This window comes from Opisthocomus hoazin, chromosome 6, assembly GCF_030867145.1.
Source record: "Opisthocomus hoazin isolate bOpiHoa1 chromosome 6, bOpiHoa1.hap1, whole genome shotgun sequence".
In the NCBI taxonomy this organism is placed as follows: domain Eukaryota; kingdom Metazoa; phylum Chordata; class Aves; order Opisthocomiformes; family Opisthocomidae; genus Opisthocomus; species Opisthocomus hoazin.
In genome coordinates this window covers 26,855,598-26,877,010 of record NC_134419.1, presented here as the reverse complement: position 1 = coordinate 26,877,010, position 21,413 = coordinate 26,855,598, and the positions used below count along the sequence as shown (strand labels likewise).

Genomic DNA, 21,413 nt, shown 5'->3' with positions numbered 1-21,413 from the left:
GATAGTAATAACAACCTAAGAAATTATTAGGAGAGATTATTTATTTCCCTTTCTTCCCTGATTTGGTGGAAAAAAACCCTTTCATTCCAGTAACACCCTGAAAAGAAACCCTTTCCCTCAGGGTAAAGTAACTAAGTCCACCACAGGAAGTCACTTAAAGCTTTTCCCGGGAGGGGGGAAAAAAGTCTACTCCCACTGCATACAAATCATAATTAATATAAAGAAGGAAATATACCTTCCTCCCTCATTCTTGAAAGAAATAATTGAAAAAAAACAATGAAAAAGCACTTCAGACTAACAAGTCTTCCAAGGTTCTTTGAAGTCACACTAGATGGATGTTTAGCTTGCTACATGGAGATGAAGAACAATTTCTCATTACTTCTTGCTAACCACACTTTTATTACATCAACAATGGAAGGAAAAAACATCAAACTAAATACTTCCCACTCCCTAGAGTGCCTCTGAGAAACCACAGATACAGTTTCACACTAAGTTTCATGTGGCACCACCCAAGGTACCAACTGAAACATACAGTAAGAATGCAATTTTTCTCCTTACATTGCGCTTCAAAATGTTATCTAGGCACTCAAATTAGTCTAGGGCCATTTAATAAATCTGGAAGAACTAACTTGATTGATTTACTCACGCCTTCCTAAATAGGAGTCTTAAATGTAGCAGTCATGCCTTTTTTGCCATTTACTTCGTTTTCTACTCAATACCAGTCCCCCCTTCATTTCAACATGTCAAGACAGCCTTTATTCCCATTCCAATCAAAGGAAACATTCACTAAGCTACCAACATTCATATAGGAGAAAGCCAGTTAGGACAAAGATAATCCTAGAAGAAACACAGAAACACACACAAGTATCAGAACTCATACAAAGTGGTAAAATTCTAGGGGAGAAACAAGAAGAAAAGGGGAACATTACTTTTTAAGATGAGTACCTCAGCAAGGAAAGACAAAACAGAACTAAGGCCCATTTCTGTGCACTGTGGTAGCAAGCTGTATGCATCTGTCATATAGTATACTTCAGAAATTGACTCTACTTTAACACATAGCTTTAAACTACTGTTTGCAAGAGCAGTAATCTTACAAAAAAACACAGAAAAAACATCCACACCCGAAAAAAGTACCTGAATTTTTATTGTGCTTTCTTTAATCTTGTGAAACCTCTTCTTTTCAATGAATCCTCTGACTCTAGCCTGCACAATGATAATGTTCCTCCGGGTTTGCAAGTAAGTTGTTCTTTGGTATTTCACAGTCAAGTGGGATCGGTAGCATCGTTGTAAGACAACTGCTGCTTTTTTATAGCTTGTATACTGTGATTTAGTTTTATGCATTACGTAATAGGCTTGTAACGTAATAGCTGCTGTTCTAAGTTGAATAAATTTTGTACGCTGGACAGCCATCTGAAGAAAAGACTGAATCTTTCTTGCAGCTCGTCTATGTCTTGCTATTTTTCTTGCTTTCATACCACGGAAGGCAGACTGAATAATTACTGTTGCTTGTCTTTGAGCAGAATACTCCGCTTTCTGTAAACGAGCCTGGTGACATGCTCTGTACCACCTCTGAATAGCAACTGCTGAACTCTGAATTAACTTATAGCGAGTCCTCATTCTTTGGCATCGGAACATAGACTGGATCATTATTGCTGCTGCTTTCTTTTGAAGAAAACGCCTCCTCTCTACACGCATTTGTAAGAATGATTGTATGCACCGTGCAGCAACCTTGGTTTTATACAACTGCCTAGCTTTTTTAGCACGAAAAGAGGACTGAAGGCAAATGACAGCCTTTCTTATTCTTGCATAGTTTTCCATATCAGCTTCTTTTGCCATTTTGGCTCTGAACCTTTGCTGTATAACTCTGACAGCCCAGCACAACCGTTTGTAATATCTATGCTGTATGTACATACGATACCTAGACTGTATTACAATTGCTGAAACATGTATGATTTTCAGTTTCTGTCGTTCCTTCATGCCTCTGTATGATGCTTGAATAACAAGAGCAGAATGCTTCATGGTCAGATATTCCTTTTGTTGATTCCTTCCTTTAATGTAGGATCGATAGTAGTTCTGTATAACAATAGCTGCAGTTCTCATATGTTGATAGGCCCTTCTACTCCTGCGCATTTTGTAGACTGACTGTATCATACTAGCAGCTAAATGCATCTGCTCAATACTCTTCCGCACCCTGATACCTCTGTACACAGCCTGTACATGAATAATTGCTCTGCGAAGAGCAAGATACTCTGAAGCATGCTGTCTTGACAGAATCAAAGCTCTGTATCTTCTCTGAAAGACAAGAGTAGCTGCTTTAAGAGAGAGGTATCTCTGACGTTCTCTAAAAGCTTTAAAATTTTTCTGAACAACAACAGCAGCACAGTGCATTTCTTGATGATGTTTTTTTGCTCGCGTGTCTCGAAAAGCCTTCTGAATACAAGTCGCTGCTTTCTTTAATGAAGAGTAATGCTGTACTGCAATTTTCTTTAGGTTATTGGCTCTGAATCTCTTCTGTATTAGCTGGGTTGCCCACCGAACTTTTCTGTAATGGCGGTACTGCCTATACATTCGGTAGTTTCTCTGTATTGTAAGTGCTGCCTCATGTCTTTTCTTCAAGAAGCATCTTGCTTTCATTCCTCTATAGGCAGCCTGAAGAACTAAAACAGAATTGTGCAGTTTCAAGTATATTTCTCTCACACGCTTCCCTTCCCTGTAAGCACGATAACGTTGCTGTATGGCTACTGAAGCAAGCCTGACAGCTTGATAAGAAATGTAAATTTTACGCATTCTTAATGTTGCTTGAATAACTGTAGCAGCTTGATGCATCTGCTGCACTTTTTGTCTTACCACAAAGCCTCTATAAGCAGACTGTATGACGACAGCAGCATTAAGGAAAGAGAGGTATTTATGACGCTGAATTTTTGCTAGTTTTGTTGCTCTGTATTTTCTCTGAATTACAATAGCAGCTGTCTTAATGGAAAGAAAATGTTTTCTTACAAGAAAAGCTCTAAATCTTCTTTGAATAAGCTCAGCTGATTCACTCATAGTTCTTATAAGTCGTCTTGTTTTCATACCACGAAATGCAGCCTGGAGACGAAGTGTAGCACTTTTCATGATCATATAGTTGTGAACTTGTGTATTTCGCCCCTTACAAGCACGGAACCAATGCTGAATCCGCCTAGCTGCCAGCAACAATTTTCTGAAATCCCTCTGTTGTTTGTGCATTCGATAATAAGACTGTATTATTGCTGCTGACTGATGCATAGTTTTTAAGTCTTGTCGGACCTTCATGCCTCTACAGGCGGCCTGAAGGATGACGACAGACATCTTCAGTTGCAAGTACTTTTCACGTTGTACTTTGCCTAAACAAAATGCTCTATATTGTCTTTGAATTATAATTGCCGCCATTCTCATTGCCTGATATTTTATGTTCAAGCGATGCATCTTAAAAGTGGCTTGGATACAGACAGCTGCTTGATGCATACTGCAAATTTGTCGTCTAACTCTTACACCTTGATAAGTCGCCTGCATTTTGACTGTGGCATTTTTTAAAGACAAATATTTCTGCTTTTGACATTTAGCATTAATAATTGCACGGTAATGCATTTGAACTACTATCGCGGCAGATCTAAGTCTTTCATAGTCCTTTTTGACCAGGTAAGATTTGAAGGCAGCTTGTATAGTTGTAGCAGCTGTGTTTAGTTTGTTCAGTTGTTTCCTCACAGTCATCCCACGGTAAGCAGACTGCAAGACTAACACAGCTGCCTTTGTTTGTAGATAAATTGCACGTTGTGTTTTTTTCATACAGTAAGCTCTGAAGTATTTCTGAATCACTAGAGTGGCTTGTTTTAGTTTCTTATATTTCATTTGATTTACATGCATTCTGTAATAGGACTGAATAATTGTTGCAAGATCATGTTTCTTTTGTATTGTTTTTCTCACAGTTTTCCCCCTCCATATTGCCTGAAGATGCACTACAGAGTTACGCAGCTGAACATATTCTTGCCGTTGTTTCTGGCCTAAAACGCTGGCTCTGTAATGCTTCTGGATAGTTAGCGCAGCATGGTTCATAAGTCGGAATTTTTTCAGAGCCATAAATTTTCTGAAGGCAGACTGTATTTTAGTAGCAGCAACACACTGTCTTCGAATCTGCTTTCGTACCTTCCAGCCACGAAAAGCTGCTTGTAGAGAAATCACTGCTGCTCTTGTCATTAAGAAGTTCAGTCTTTGCCTGTTACCAGTCTTACAAGTTCTGTACCACCTCTGAATCACAATGGACGCCTGAACTATTGCCTTGTATTTCATTCTTGCAGCATGAGCTCTAAAAGCAGTCTGAATTTTAATAGCAGCTCTATATTCAAGTTTAAGCTTTTTGCGTGCTTCGTAACCCCTGTAGGCTGCCTGTAAGCACACAGCTGCTTTTTTAACTTGTAAGAACTCCTGCCTCTGACACAGTTGCTTTTTGTATGCACGATAATGCTTTTGAATAACAACGGCAGCTCTATATATGCTTAAATAAAGCTGCCTGTCCCTTCTCATTCTGTAGCGTGCCTGGAGAAATATTGCAGTCTCCCTCCACCTTTGTGTTTGTTTCCTGACAAGATAGCCTCGAACTACAGCTTGAATTCTTATGCAAGCTCCCTTCAATTTCCTATAATCCTCTTTAAGTTGAAGAGCATATCTACGAGACTGATACCTTCGCTGGACATAAAGCGTTGCCTCCCTTAATGCACAATAATGCTTATGTGCTTGCCTCATCTTTACAAAAGCTTGAATCTTCACTGTTGCATCTTTCAAGTTTTTAAATCTCTTCCGGGCAATATAAGCACGATAACTTGACTGAATTTTTATCACAGATCTCAGTATGCGAGCCTCTTTCCTAGCCTCCATTCCTCTGTAGGCAGACTGTAGGACAACAGCTGCCAGACGCATCCTCTGGAAAGAAGCAGCTACTTTTTTGGAAGCAATGTGTGCCCTATACCAAGCTTGAATTACAGAAGCAGCATTTTTAATCTCTTTGTATCTTTTTACTTGTTGGTATTTTCTCACATGTGACTGCAATGCGGTAACAGATTTTTTTAATTGTAGAAATCTTAGTTTCTCTTTTTTCATTCTCCACATGGACTGAATAACACAAACTGCTTTTGTCTGCCTGTATAGTTTACGTGCCTTCATGCCTCTAAGAGCAGCTTGGAGAACTATCACTGCTGCACGCTTTTGCAAATAATACTCTCTTTCAATTTTTCCTAGTTTATAAGCTCTGTAATACTGCTGAATTGTCACTATTTTTGCCCTGCGTTCCTGGTACATACGTCTAGCCAGCTGACCCCTGTACCAAGCCTGAATCCTGATAACACTTTGCTTAATACGTAGATACTGCTTCAGATCTTTGTGCATCCTATACCAAGACTGCATGACAAGGGCAGCCCTCTCTCTTTTGGCCAGTTTTGAAGATTGCCATTTTCGGAAATAAGTCTGAAGCACTAAAGCTGCTTTAATTTTCTGTTGAATTTTGTATTTTCTCCATCTCCTGAATGCTGACTGAATAGTAAGTGCTGCAGACTTTAAGATTTCATATCTTTGCCGATCTTTCTTTGCCAACTTAAATGCACGCAGATGACTCTGAATTGTAACAGTAGCCCAAACAATTCGTTTATATGCAGCAACAGACTTCACCATCCTTATCCTTGCTTGTACAAAAATAACATAGTGTCTTAGCTGTAAATATCTTTTCCTAGCAGTGTATCTCCTCCAATAAGCCTGCAGGGAAAAACAGAATATTTAGTGTTTTCGTCATGGTATCTCCAGTTAAGCCTAAATTTGAGGACTACCAGCCTCAGACATTTTAAGATTTCTTTATTCCTACTTAATCCCTAGAAAGATAAGACCAGATGTCTACGTAAAAAAAAACCAAAAGCCAAATGCTTGAATCATTGCTTTTTTTTTAAGCATTTTAAACTCTGGGGAAAAAGCTAAATTTGCCCTGGTGACAAAAAATTCCCTTTTAAACTATTTGATAAATCAGTGATTCTTTAATTACCATTCCAAAAAGTCTTAAGGATGTAATATTTAGCTTTGGGTAATAGCAGGCAAAGCATCTTGAGAAACAGGATTAACTGCCCAACTATCAGTTGGTAACTGTCTGCCGTTCTGAATGTGCCTACAGCAGGTGTTATAACACTAGAAGAGTAATTCTTATTGCCTTTTAAAGCTTCTTTAAGTAACGCTCATCTGCGGCAAAGTGGGAAGCAACACAATCCGATCAGTCCTTACGCTGACTGGTTTAAGGCCCAGTGTTTTAATGTTCACGGCACACCAAAATATTTTCGCTAAGAAGAAACAATTGTTGATTTAATAGTAATAGCACGTTACCATTTCTCTCTTGAGAGAAAGTCACCAAAACATCTCAAATGGGGGGGGGGGGGGGGAAGGTAATACATTTTCATGAAGATATCAGTTGCTGCAAGCAGAAAAAATGACCCTGAACAAGCCGTTTTCTTACAGGATTCAGAGAGTTTCCTTGTGGTGTAATCTCATTTTAGATTGTATTACCTGAATGACTGTGGCAGATTTACTTCTGGCTTCCTCTCGTTTTGTCTTTTTCAGATCTAAAAAAATCATCCTGGCTAAGTATCTTCTCCAGTGCTTCTGGATGAAAACCACTGCATTCACCTTCCTCAGGATGCGTCGACGAGACAAGAAGTTTATTGCAGATTTCTGAATTATCCGAGCAGCTCTGTCTCTTTCCTATAAAGAGTGAATTTCCACTGAACAGTCAGGATTGGAATTTTCACTCAAATATTTGATGTGTTAAAATAACTATCTAAAGCAACCTCATAAAAATTAGGCTTGTTGATACCACAGCTTTTTTTCTTTTCTTTACCCTAGTGAAAAAAACTATTCTGAGACAGAACATATATTTTGGCACCAAGTTCTCTGTAAAAGGGTGATATCACTTAAATCTGCATCCCCTCACCTTTACAGTTCTTCCTCTTTGATACTCAATTTTTCAGCACTCCTAAGCAACCCACTGTTAAGTCTCAATTTTAGTTCTCATTCATAAGAGCTTAAGATACTCTTTACTAATGGAGCACACCAGAATGCTTTCCAGCTATTTAAATAATATGAGTACAAAGACAGTCACACCAGTTCATGTCCATCTAGCCCAGAGTTTTATTTGTACATACCAACCAGTGTTTTTATACTAACCCAGACTGTAGTAACAAGCTGATGTACACCAAAGTAAAAGGAAAAAGCAACTAACAAGTGTAACACGTCAATATTTAGATCATGTTGTCAGAATCTTACTATTAGCCTATCCTACCACAGGGCAAAGTACATAAGCACATACTGTAAGATTAAATAAAAAAAAATAATGCCTGCAATGTTAGGGGTTTTGGTTTTGATTCCCCCTCCCCCTACCAGCATCTTTACTATTAGTTCTTTATAAAAAGTTATAAAGGTAATGTTTTGTCATCACCATTAAGGTTGTATAGTTTTCATAAAGTGCAGAAACTGGAGATTAAAAAAACTACGTAAATATAACCTCTGCCCCCTTCTACACCACAGATTCTTAGAACATTTCACTTGAACACTGTTCCAACATTGAATAACATGCAGCTTAGTGGCATTTATCAACCTTGAAGGCGTTAGTTTTAAAACCATCACAAGATCTGGTATAACTACCAAAATAGCGAGAAACAAAATACTAGAATTCATTAGATTCAAGTCAAAACACTGATGAAGTTTAGCTTCTAAACAATAACAATAAATCCATGCAGAAGTTTAAATCACTCTTTTCATCTTGTAGACATTAATAGGAACTAAAAATTAACCACTCCCTTTTTGTTTTAAGGAAGCAGTGCAACTATTTTATATTTGCAATATTGGGAAAAGAGCTTAAGGGGTGACATGCTTCAATCAGAATGCAAAACAAAGAAAAGTAGCCTTTAAACTGTAATTACTTCAGAATACTCTTCAATGAATGTGTTTTTAGCAAATTACATCACCAAGAAGGCTGTATATTTTGATAATAAAAATGGTAGTTCTGAATTCAAATGCCAATACTATTCTAATAAACCTGTATACTCCAAACAGCAAATTTATATTCTTTATTTAGTATTACTCAAAGTAGAAGCTATTAATATTGCACAGGCAAAGAATACCTGAGAAAGTTTCAGTTCCCTTTTCAGCCTGTAATTCCTCCAAGCAGACTGAATTAATCGTGCAGCTCGAGTTTCTTTCCGAAGAGCCAGAAGCCGCGAACACAGAAATGATAGGTAGGTAATAACAACCTATATAAACACAGAACACAGCAAGTTAAGGGCTATATGGAAGAGCAGGACACTTTCACACAAGAGCAGAACGTGTTTACACAACCTCTAAAGGCATCTTACCTTCTCATCAGGAATTGTATTTGACATGTCTGAGTGATGAATCATTGCTGGTATTCCCCCTAGGTCAGAAACTGCAGCATTGATCAGCTGGAAGTTTTTCTCCTCGTTGTCCAAGAGTTCCTTGTATAGCACTGAGGCAGTTACAGATTTGCAAAGAGAAAACGCTTATCAAATTACATTGTGCATAAGAGAAATAGATTTAACGCGAACTTCTGTGCGTCAAATAACTTACTTGGGTCAAACATTCCGTCCATTACATTTAGAGAAGTATCAGACTCTGAAGAGGATGAGGAGGAAGAGTTTAGTCCCACTGTATAAGTTCTTGAGCATTCTACTGTTTGAGTTGTACGTTGGCACACAGCTTCCAAAGGCACATAACATGGATGGTAATGATGAATCAAATGACATAACACTCTACCATCCGAGAAACTCACTGTGAAATTTTCCACCTGTTAAATAAAATACAGTAAGATACAAGTTCCTTGAATTTTTGTACCAGTTAATTGGTATAAACTGGATATAGAATTTGTTATCTTGTATCTTTGAAAGTGACTAAGTGCAACTTTTTTTTGACAAAAAAATTACATACTAGTGCTTCCTTTGAACATTCACTGTATAGTGACATACAGTTGTGAGAAACCAGAAACAAAGAGGTGTGAACCACTATACAGTAAATCTCCAAGGGAAACATTTAAGAAACAAAAAAAAAGATAAATCTTTCTACAGAAGGATGCTAAAGAAACTTTATAGGTACCTTTACACTAGGTATTCAGTGCAGAACTAAGTTCTGAACTTGAATCAGTCTAACTTAGCCTTCAGAAAAACCAGCAGGTATAACCGTATTCTGACCAGAGACAAGTCTCTGTAAAGGGCTTCTCTTCGTGGAAGGAACAACCAACACAGACCTTCTAAACAGACACCTCTTTGATGAGAGGGATTCCGCTTATCCCAAACATTAGTTTAATTCCCACAGTTCTATAAATGGTGAAAATTTTATGCACAAATAATTTTAGGATGAATGCTCATTAAAAAAAAACCTCAAACCACCTAATATTCCAGCAAAAATGTTCTATTTTTAAAAGGCATTTTTATGCCTAAGACTAACTGGGAGGTCCTTTTGCTCAAATTTGTTTAAAGAGAGTTGCAGCTAAACCCACAGAAAGATAGTTATTCCAAATCAGACTAAACAAAGTCCAGAAAGATATCTGAAATTAATTACCGTTGGCTGCTGCTACATATTTGATAGTTTGAAGAATTCTGGTCTATAAAGAACAAGCATTCTTATGACAGCCAAAGGATGTATTTGCCGAGATGTACACAAAACTATTTACCTTGATATTATAAAATCCACAAACAGCATTAACCCATGCCATCAGCAGCTTCACACTGTCACTGTAACTTTGAGGTAAGGAGTTACTACTATCATCTTCTTGCACTCCACAACAATTTGGAAAAGCTTTGAGAGCACTCAATCGTGTTTTCGTCTTGTGTGCGTTCTTTAAAAACTCAATTTCTTCTTTCAACTCTTCCACATTAAGAAAAACATCCACCTATCAGGGAGAAAAGAAAAAAAAGATATTTTATTTATGTCACCATCACTCTGACATGCCATGCATTATAGCAGCTGGATGCAGAGGCTTTAGATACTGCATTTTAAAGAGAAACTACTTAGCAGTACCTGAAACACTGCATCGGTAGTGGATAGTCTGGAATTGCCAGCATAGATGGCAGTGTCCGCTACCAACTGCTTCAAATAAAAGAACCTAAACGCACTCTCCCACTGTTCTGTGTAAAATGGCTACTTCATTAGTTAATAGTTGGGGGAAATTCCCCAAAATAGCCTGTGTAATTTCACCATACTTTCAGAGGAAACAACAATTTCAGAGTCTTGCCTGCATTTCTACTGAGCCCATTTACCACTCCTCCTCATTTAAAGTATTCTGAGGGCTTGAGCTGGTGTTGTGATGGTGCGAGAAGATTTAGAGACAAGTAGCATACTCACAGGACTTGGATAAAGCCACTGCTCACTGAAATTGTTTCTTTAATCAAAAGCAATGCAACTGACGGATGCATACAGGAGAGCTAAATGGAGGAAGGTAACTACTCAATACTGCAACAGCAGTTAAGTTAAAAAATAGTTCTATTCAATTTTTATTTGTTGTTCTGGCACTCTGATAGTTCTGTGGCTATAAGCCTTTGAAACTCTAGCTATAGTTAATTGAACTTCCATTCCTGGCTACTTAGTGGTGAAATTCCACCTCAATTTGTATTTTGTTTTACATTTCACACTTCAGGTTCCTTCCAGCTGGATTTGTCAGCTAGATACTTATTGTCAAAAGACTATCCAACTCAAGTTAAGTCTTAAAGCAGTCTTAAGAAAACAATCTTTGCTTCCTCTACCAGTTTGTTTGGGTTTTTTTTTTTTTTTGAAACGCCACTGTAGTAATACCCAAGAAATCTTCATTCGTATTTCAAGAATGTTTCTTCAATTGACTGTTTCAGACAAATGGGAAAAAAGTAGAACTACAGCTTCAGAGCTTACTCTACAATTGTCTGTCAGGGTAACCTCAAAATGTCCTTTTCAGTTAGTAAAAGCTTATCAGCATTTTGAGACCAACATTATTTTGCTCTTATTATCAATTCTGTTGACATACAGCATAAACTCAAAAGTTAAGTTTTTTCTAAAAACTTGTATGAATGCATACAAGAAAAAGCACAGTTAAAACATTACCTAAACTGTATTGTTAGGGAACAGTTAGCAGATCTAGGTGAAGGTTGCACGGCAGTTTGAACATACAAAGCTGATCATTTCATAGTCTAAACTCTGGTCAGTAGAGGCTTTCACAGGCAACAAATATTCCCAAAAGACTGGTGTTTTCATTATCTCTCATTTCTAATTAGTAACAAACAAAGTAAGTAATTGAATAATACCTGGAAGGCAAAGACAATTTTCCACAGGAGTGCTAACGTTCGTTCTCTGTGTCTATCCACAATATCCCTGCAGTCAATTGAAGCACCTATCAAATAAAACAAGGAATTAAAGTCTGTGCTAGTACGCTGATGTACTTAGAATAACCCTGATTTCTAGGCCTTACCACTTTCATCTTTCAAGTGAATTCCTCGCTCTTTAAGGACATTAAGAGCAATATCAACATTATGCATCTTCTGTAGACGACTTATTGCAGGAACTCTCAGTTGTTTTGAAAGATTCCAGTTTTTAGTAAGAAGTTCCATTGTTCTCCTAACAAAGGGAATTTCACAGTTTAATGCCTTAGCTGAGCTCATATTAAGTATTATACAAAAGAAAATAAACAGTTCAAAATAATTCTGTATCAACGTACACAAGACGAATGCCACATTGTAAGTCCACAGCCAGATTGGTTACAGCAAAATCAAACTCATCAAGTGGAGTCTGAATGTGACTGACAGGTAGTCCTAAGAAACCAAGATGGCGGGAAAGGTTCCCTTCACCGCTCAGGAAGTCTCGAGAAAACGCAAGCAGAAGGTCTTTGCTAGCCTAAAAGAGAGAAAGAAAAAAAAAAAAAAAGGAAGATAATCTTAACAGTGCAATATTTGAAAAACTGAACACAAATTGCATTCTGTTTTTCCTTACCTTATACATAAAATTATAATTTAAAAATGTTTTTTAAATTTATTTTTAGCCAGTTCACACAGCTTTAATTTTCATCGTACCTGGCTACCATGTCGCTGAAGGGACCATGAAATTCAGAAATACTGTCTTCTCAGTCTGTCTGCTTACATAGTACAAACCCCAAGAAAAGGTCATTTTATTCAAACATAATGTATTTGTTAATCAAAGCCTTCGTATGACAGATGTTGCACAGTCTTTCTTAGCACAGCAAAATAACAGAAAAAACAAACAGAAAAGCCCATCAAACTGACTTGCAGTTTTAAGATCAGCTGCAGTATGCTAGAGTGACATTTAAAAATAGTGCAGAAGCTTAGGTTTAGAGAGGGAAGACAGATAACACAAGATAATGGAATCTCTGCTACAGGACCAACACTTCAGAGTTTTCCTGGGAATTCCTTTACATGACCGTGAGCTGAGGTTTTGCGAATGTTCAGGCAGAAGGCTGAACAGCCAAGACTTGTTAAAGAAACATACATAGTCAGATAAAAAAAACAAAACAAAAAAACATCTACATTGAGTCTTAGGACAATATTGGAGGGAAACGTCAAATCACAGCTCTCTTACCTTGAACTCTGCATCCTTACAAAAGAGGCAAGGGTCATGGTCAATCATTCTGGACTGCTTGGCACAATCCAGAAAACAAACTAACAGCAGCAATTTTTTCAATGTGAATTTTGACAAAGCTTCTTCATGACCTAAAAACATAGAACCCTTTAAGTGCTATTTGAACTAAGTGCTAAAAATAACCTATTTTTGGAAGTAGTAGTTACCTTCTTGGTAAAGGTGAGGCACAGTGGGATGTCTGTACTCAGCTGCAATGTCAGGATTCCAAAGCAACCGATTAAGGATAAATATCACTAAACCCATAACATCACTGTTACTCTCCAAAGGTATCAGTTCTCCATAAACAGTCTAATACAAAAGGAGGGGAAAAAAGCAGAAATGTTAAAAATTATGTTAAATATTATGAAGAACATACATTACTGAAATTCTGGAGTGGTAAATAGTAATTAGTCTCTAAAAAAACAGTAATTTTTTCAGATCAGCCACTGAAGGATAAAGCCAAAGGAGGCTTCAGAAGATACAGTCTCATTTCAAAACGTGTACGATCATCTACATCTGAGGAATCGATCAGGAGCTTCCTTAAGGCAACCACACTTCTCTCCAGTTTAGTAAAGAGTTAAACTGACAGGGAACTGCTTTTGTGGTATTGGTCAGGGAGTTAACTTCCACTTTCCTTGATCAAGTATTTTCTAATAAGTTAAGCCCTTTTTCAAAGCAAGTCTGTTGTAATAATTTAAAACACAGGTAAACATGCTGTAACTGCATGGAACCTACCTTAATTAGTGAAACAGACAATACAAAGAAATCTGAAACATCCACTACTACTACTACAAAAAAAAAAATCCGCTAGATGTCCTTTACACTTTGATTATAGACCATAAATTCTGCGCTTACCTCCAGACCTATACGCAGCCACAAAGGGTTGTAAGATAATAGCCACTTAAGGACTTTCTGCCTCTCTCCTGCAAGAAAGCATCTTGTAATATTACATCCAGCAAACACTTCATAACACAGCAAAAATTTTTATCAACCAATTTTAGATTAAATCAAGTTAGTGTGTCAATAATCCTTCTTCTACTTGCAAGAAAAGAGAGGGTGCCTAGTTTTAGTATTCTTACCTATGTCTTTCCAGAGGTGTCTGTCTCTACGCACCAGCAAACGTCTATTTTCAATCTCAACTTCCAGCTTCTTAATAGCTTTAACCATTGTTTCAGATGTAAACAAATGGCAAGCATCACGTCGTAACTTATTCAGCTTACGATGAGCCGTGTAAGCTTTTAGAGATGCTTCATCTTTTGTTGGTGCTTTAGGAACACTGATTTTACGGTGGTTGTCTTCTCCCAAGATAAGAGCAGCTGCATTTACTGTTTAAACACAAAGAGTATGCATTTCCATCTCAGATAAAGCTAGCTTTGCCCACCTCATTTTTTTCCTCTCTAAGTTCAGATTTTGTTATTTGCCTTCTGATTAACGATTTTACCCCTCAAGTAACTTATCAGCCACTGCACTAAACATATATTGTCAGTTACATGTATATTAGTCAAATATTTAATATAACAACACTTCTTTCACAAGCAAGCAGTGCTAGGAATTCAGTCTTAAGACCACTTGTACCATCCTCAATTTTTTAGATTGAAGCTATAAATAGAGGGGAAAAAAGTAGGTTACCATTATTTGTAAAGTAACAGTCATAATGTTTTTCAGCAGGTGGAGATTCCCCACTCAGAACTCGCTGAGAAGTGCCTCAGCCACAGTTCCAGTGTGTATTTCTTGTTGCAGAACACACTCCCTGTTCAGGGGTATGGTATGCTTGTGCCTGGTGTGAGCAAGTGCGCCATCCACACTTATCACAAAGAGAAGGTATGACTGTAAAGGGCTAGATGGTTATAAAATTCTGCTGGGATGGACAGCACTGTCTCCAATGTGAGAACTGCTTTTGCGTTGGCATATTCCATATTTTCTAGCATAACCGCCACTGAAACACATTACTTGATTATCGCCTTATTAAGTCAAAGACTGAAAAGGGGAACACAGGCGATACATTAAAATTAAAAACCAAAAACCTACTCTTACCTAAGAGCTTAATGTTACACAAACTGAAGTGACAAGTCAGGACTAGTGTTAAGCTAGTACTACTATTCATTAATATTAATAAAGTGTATTATAGAAAGTTTAAGAGCATTAGTGACAAAAAAAGAACATTAGAAAACGTGAAAATTCTTGTACTCTTACCTTGTGAGGTGTTTGTTTTTACACTGAAGTCATCAGGGGTAAGTACAAAATTTAACCACCAGGTGAAACCTCGTTGCTGCTTCTCCTTCCAACGTTCATCATAAAACATGTTTTTAGCAGCAAAAGGCATTGGGTGCCTAGGGATGACTTAAAAAAAACCAAAAAGTGAGTCTCTGCAGTTCTTGAAACATTTGATAACCAATATATATTTCAATGTGGAAAGGATTAACGTTTGACCCTCCATTTATCACTACAACAGAAAAAAGCAGTGTGTTAGAATCTTCAGTGACTTGCAGATCAGCCACCATTAAATAAATTTCAGCCGCAAAACATGGATTAAATTACTAAAGCACTCAAACAAAGACCAGATTTCTAGAAACCATGCCATTTGCAATGCACAACCTGGGGCAAAAACAAGTTGAGCTGGATTACATCCAGAAAGAGCTATTTTATAGATAAATTTTTCTGATCAGATCAACTTAGTATTATTAGCTCTGCAAAACCAGTATCTTTTGGTAAGAAGTTCTCTCTTCTTAGGTGTTCTGTTGTTGTATTAAAATGTTATCAGATATGGAATAGGCATTTCACTGATAACCAACAGTCAGCTGGGAACATATCTGTAGTGTAGCTTTTACACTTACAGACAAAACTGGAGGAAAGTAACATCCTACCTTCAGCTGGTCATGTGTTGCAACCAATTTTCTTATGAGTAGTTAAAATGGAACGCAAAAGGTTGCATATATTTTTCCTACTAAATATTGATTCACCGTAGGTACAATCTTCTATTTCATCTTGACTCTAACCAGTTGGGTCTTACCAATCACTACCAGTACAGCAATTGTGACATTCAGTTCAGTGTATACTGTTCTATTAAACACCAGAAGTCTGCCTACCTGTTTTTAGTGGTTTCACAAATGTCAGGTGAGACTGAGCCAATCCAGGGATAGGTTTACTGATTCTGTTGGTAGTTTTAGATGCTTTCTGAAGTGAAGAACCTACAAGCATTCACGCACAAATATCAATAACAAGCATGTCAGTGAAAGTTAATGTATTAAGGTTCATATCACTTACAAAGCACAGAACTACAGTAATTCCCCATGAACCCATACAAAATAACAATTATCTCCTGTTGACGGAAAAAGTTAAGCAAACCAGTTTGACTACAATTAAAAGGGAAAAACAGTTAAGAGTAAGGAAGTGTTATTGTATTTCACAGTTCTTCCATACACTAAGGAAATATACTGTTTGCAATTCATTATCATATGGCTAGAAACACTAAGCTAACTGGTAAAAACATTCATTAGAGCATAGGAAAATGTATTCTATAAGTATCTAGGGTAAGAGGTATGACTTTTTAGGCCTTGACTCACCTCTTCCCTGTTAGATTGCATACTACATTGAGATTCATGTCAGAACAGCCCGACTTGGGTTAGTTTAGGCAGCATAGCACTAGCTAATAAGTATCATCCACGACATAGCAGTAGGACTTAAATAAAACTCAAGGGAAAAATGCAGATCTAGGCTTTCTGAACTCTCAACGTGTAAAAATACACACTTTTAGCACAATCATTTTGTTACGTTGACACCAAATGAAGGATTAAAAAACTCTGCTGTTGCAGATGGACTATAGTTGCTGCCCAACACCCTCCAGAACATGATTGTACTTCAAAACCAAAAAAAGATAATGAACATAAATTACAGGTTGCACTCTCCTGATCAGATGAAGCAGTGTTTTTCATGGAACATGCATTTCTCCAGAAGCAAAGAAATCATTCCAATCTCTCACACACTTCTAATAAATTGAAACACTTTGTGACAATTTTTAATAAAGATCTCAAATGGACTAAATTAATGATGTGCATGTCAAAGTCAACTTTTAGTAATGAAACACGATTTTTCTTTGTGAAACCTAGAGACAAAGCCTATGCAATTAAAAGAATAACAGGTTATATTTTTCAAGAAAAATTGCAAAAAAAAAAGTAACTCAAAGCTGTCATAATTTTTGTGTTTTACAACTAGGATTAAGAGACTGAACCAAAGTAATTTTGGGCTCACAGACTACTTCCTTGCCCAGCCCATCGATCCTTACCCTAATGGATGAATAGAAATAAGCTCGTAGATAACACAGCTTTTCCTGCTGCACACTAACGCTGTTAGAGTCTTATGCTTTTATGTAGACTATCTTAAAAAGTCTGAAATCAAAATGTGTTACTGAAGGCACCAAATCAAATCTAGATCACAGAACAGATCATTTGAACTGAAGAAAGCATCATATGTTATTTTGATCTGCAAGCCATGATGATTTTTTCTTGTTAGTTATATTGCAGGGATCTCAGGAAGATCCTGCAAATTAAATGTGTCTTTCAATTACAAACCCTCATTCTTTTTCTATTCCAGAGCATATTTGGAAATGGAACATTTAGAAAACCCAAAATACATTGAAATACAAGAAGTTAACTTCTGATCTTCAAACAACAAAGTACTGGCAAACTATAAAGGCAGAAAGATCTCCACAAGGCTGACAACAAGATAATTACAGACAGTAAAAAGCAAGCAGCATGAATGAGGCTTGGGAACTACATATTTGAAAACACATGACAACAGCAATGGATTCAAATATTCATAATGGTAAGTGTGTATATGATAGAAGTCTCATGCAGCGAGTTAAGTTTCTAGTAAATTTGAATTACATAACAAGGGCTGCGCTCAAGACCTGCGATACTTTTCCTGTTACTGTCATTAACAAGGTTTACGAAAGAATAAAGTAAATTTGAAGCCAAGTACATAACCAAAACTACAACCTAGTTTTCAAATTTATAAAATGCAGATAATATCTAACAAATTGCAAAGGCGCACACTTCAGGGATATATAATATTCTTGGCTGCTAGAAAGTTCAGTTTGCTATACAATTGTCCTAATCAAAGGCATCTTTCAGAAAGTGGTAAATGAAGGAAATACTGCTCACCAGCTTTTTTTCTCTGCCCTACTCTCTCTCGGTTTTCAAGTTTGAAGGCTGATGGTCTCATAGTGTTATGAGTTTTACTGTCCATGCTAGATGTATGAGGTTTTTTTCTTTCCACTTCTTCCACATACACTGGAGCTGTAACTCTGCTATTTTCTACATATATTTCACTTTTCCTCTTACGACACAAAGAAGTTGATCCAGCAGGAGATGAGTTTACTTTGTCATTGTGACGCTTCTTTTCCACTGAAATGGGACCTATAACTGGTAGGTGTTTAGCGATTTCTGCTTTTGTATGTACAGCCACCACATTATCACATTCCATTATTGCTTTACTAAGGCATTTTTTAGATTTTGGCTGAAGGGTTTCCGTTCTTCTTTCTTCAGCAGCTTCAGGCTTACTTTTGACGACAGTGGCAGAGAGAACTGGACGCTTTTTTGGTTTGTCTCTCTGTGAAGAATTGCGAGTTTGAAGTTCCTCTGTACAAGGAAGACTGAAGTGATTTTCTTTGGGTTTGTCATAATGAAGTACCTGTGATTCCACATTATGCATCTCAAAGACTTGATTTAATTTGTGTTCTACATGAACATGTGTTTTTGTCTCTATGTCTCCATTTCTCTTCCATTTTGAGGGTAGGAATTTCTTCACAACATAAGCCTCTGTAGCAGACAATACTAAAGCTGCCTCAAGTCTGGGAGTCTTTGATTGCTTATCTGACAAGCTGTCTTTCACAAACTGATCAGGTGACAGAATTGGAACAGGCTGCTCTATTATATCTATATCCCCTTGATAATTGCCATTTACAAAAGAATCTGGACTTAAAAATCTCCTTGTACTTAAAACAGGCACAGATTCAGAGTGCTCTGGAGTGCAAACTGGTGAGAGTGTGCAGTTCAGAATTACTTCATTGTTTGAAATCTGCAGTTGTGCTAATCCAGCAGAACTGTACGCACTCTCAGATTTTAATTCATTGTGCTCATCAACAAATTTCTTGACACTACAGCTGTCTATTTCAGGCAGTAACTCCTCATTTACAGTGGCAACAATATCTGAGAATGTAGTAGATCTTCTCATCGGAAGTGGTGTGCAAACAGGATCATGATGTTCCTCTAATACTGGTGCAACAGGAGATACAGGCAATTTATTTTCTGAGCCAACAATGGAGTCATTTCCTGGGGATATACTATTTTGCACTGTGTTCTGATTTTCACATGGCTGAAGTGGGCTTCTAATTCTTTCCACCTCCTGGGAAACTTCAAAGGTTTTATTAACATTTTTAATTTTCAAATTACTCTTTTTAACTTTTATATCTGAAGAGGTTTTCTTTTTTACTGTATCCCAAAGACTCTTCTGAAAAAGAAGCATAAATAAAAGTTAGTATGCTGACTTTACTACACAGTGTTATGTATATATATGAACATTATTAGTGTGTTCATTCAAAGTCTAAAAATGCTATAAAAAGAACACCTAGTCCAAAATTCACCCTAAGTTACTTCCAGGCTTGAAAACAGCTTTTTTGGTCATCTTTCAGTTTTATTCTCTAAGCCGTAATGCACCAGTATCTACTTTCCAAGCCAGATGAAAGATTTTGAAGACAATGAGCATTTCCACAGACAGCATCTTCTATCAATTTTTAGCTCTCCTTCATTGAATTTTCTACTAAGAAAAACAATATCTATGTCAGCTGTACCAAAGTAATAAAATTAAGACACATACTAAACATACATTTACCTTTTTCTTCAGAGGCTGTTCAGCCGCACCCAGGAGCACAGCTTGATGCTTTACAATGCCATTAACAACAAAAGTCACCAGTTCTCGGACTTTTCCTTCTTCTGATGGTGTCCATGTTACAGAAACAAAGATTCTTTGTCTTGACTATTGGCGGGGGGGGGGGGGGAAACAACAGTTTAATAGCTAACACTTAGGTACACTTACATAACATCAAAGATAGAACAATCAAATCAAATGAGAAACACTAGGCAGAAGTAACATCTATTCCGACAACATGAAATGATACACAATTGTTAAAAGTCAGTTTTCCCCTCTGACATGTAAATTTAAGCAACCTCTGTCAAAATGTTGTCTTACTAAATGGGCATATACCTTTTAATGAAACTAGAACAGATTTTTTTTTTTTTCACATATTAACCAAATAAGCCCTCTAAAGTAATTTTTGAGAGAATTACATTTCGACTAACAATCAGAGGTTAATTTTTAGGACTTTAGCTGAATCTAAATACAAGTGTCAAATTTTTTAGTCCAATGACCTGCAAGGATGAGATCTGACGTGCAAGATCATTGAATAAACATGAAGACACTGCAAATAAACAAGGCAGTCGCGGAGCCATGTATGAGCTATGTAAAAATTCTTCATGCATGGTGACCTCTGATGATATCAGTACTAACAGACCAAAGAAAGGTTATACCTCAGACAAAAAAAATCAAACAGAGTGTGAAAATGACCAATCTCTCAAGCACTGAATTAGGAGTTCCACCTCCTCGGGCAGATGCATTTAATGAAAACATACAAGCTAATTCAGTATGTGCTTATACAGTAAAGCTGGTGAACAACAGTTAATATTCGTTAATTACTATAGGCAGTTGCTATTGGAATACTTCACAGTGAAAGTCCAGCCGGTTTTTACAAGCACATTGTTGCAAGAGCTCTCCAGAGAGTTTCCACCTCTCTCACAAAGACTCCGGAGATTCTAGATGACCATGGAGAACATGTTGACCTAAACTGTTCTTTTAAAAATCGGCACTGATTGGATTAACCATAGTTTATATTTCCTTGGGAATCGTAACGGTTTATTCCTAGATTAAGCCTGCTTTCCTCTCTGTTGTACTATTAATTAACGTGCAGAACAGTCAGTTAGCACCCTCTTCGCAACGAGCTCCCTCAGCCTTTTTCCCAAACTAAACTGATGCCCTCCAGCTTTTTGAGTGGTCACTTTCTAAACACCTCTTCTTCTCCTGCCCGTCTTTAAAAACACGTTCCCAGAGAACAATTAGTTGTGGGTTTGTTTTTTTTTGCACCTTCCTGCAAACCCCCCGTACCGAGCCGGGATTTGAGGCCCCCTCCCGCCACCGAAAGCCCCAGCCCTGCGCCCCCCGCAGCACCCAAGGCCGGGGCGCAGCTGTCAGGGCACCGGCTCGCCTGCCGAGGGGCTTTCTCTGCCGCCCCAGAGCGGGTCCCCTCGCGTGTCACAGGCCCGCACGGCCCCGCTCCCCGCCGCGGCCGCCCCGCCTCGTACCTGCACAGAGAAGCGGCGACGCTCGATACTGAAGCCCCTGGCAGCAGGCGGGAAGCGGTCGACGACCACCTCGGCGTCCTCCGCGTTGGGGTTGTCGATGGCCAGGAGGCGCTCGCAGGAGGAACCGACGCGCAGGCTGCCGAAGCTGAGGAATGGCGGCCGGGAGAAGAAGCTCAGGACCAGCACGGCCGGCGCTTCCTCCGCCTCCGCCTCCTCCTCGCCGCGCCGCACCGCCCAGCGCCGCCGCTTAGGGCTGGCGGCGGCGCTCAGCTCCCACACCGCCGCCGCGGGGAACATGCCGGCAGCGGCACCCCGGACCGGGACCGGGACCAGGACCAGTTCCCCTCAGCG

At 38.1% G+C, this 21,413-nt stretch overlaps 1 protein-coding gene across 1 annotated transcript in view; it reads right to left on the bottom strand.

Annotated features, from left to right (window-relative positions):
• Positions 1-21,359, bottom strand: part of ASPM (assembly factor for spindle microtubules) — a 37,354-nt gene extending 15,995 nt beyond the window's left edge. The window contains exons 1-18 of the mRNA XM_075424094.1: positions 21,063-21,359; positions 19,540-19,683; positions 17,811-19,158; positions 15,738-15,839; positions 14,845-14,991; positions 13,731-13,976; positions 13,507-13,574; positions 12,819-12,960; positions 12,613-12,743; positions 11,738-11,913; positions 11,492-11,637; positions 11,328-11,413; positions 9,728-9,946; positions 8,629-8,845; positions 8,397-8,527; positions 8,166-8,294; positions 6,553-6,747; positions 1,135-5,760 (exon numbers count right to left, since the gene is read on the bottom strand). Coding sequence (XP_075280209.1) covers positions 1,135-5,760; positions 6,553-6,747; positions 8,166-8,294; positions 8,397-8,527; positions 8,629-8,845; positions 9,728-9,946; positions 11,328-11,413; positions 11,492-11,637; positions 11,738-11,913; positions 12,613-12,743; positions 12,819-12,960; positions 13,507-13,574; positions 13,731-13,976; positions 14,845-14,991; positions 15,738-15,839; positions 17,811-19,158; positions 19,540-19,683; positions 21,063-21,359 — 8,550 coding nt within the window. The remainder of the gene's footprint in view (positions 1-1,134; positions 5,761-6,552; positions 6,748-8,165; positions 8,295-8,396; positions 8,528-8,628; positions 8,846-9,727; positions 9,947-11,327; positions 11,414-11,491; positions 11,638-11,737; positions 11,914-12,612; positions 12,744-12,818; positions 12,961-13,506; positions 13,575-13,730; positions 13,977-14,844; positions 14,992-15,737; positions 15,840-17,810; positions 19,159-19,539; positions 19,684-21,062) is intronic.
• Positions 21,360-21,413: the final 54 nt, after the last annotated feature.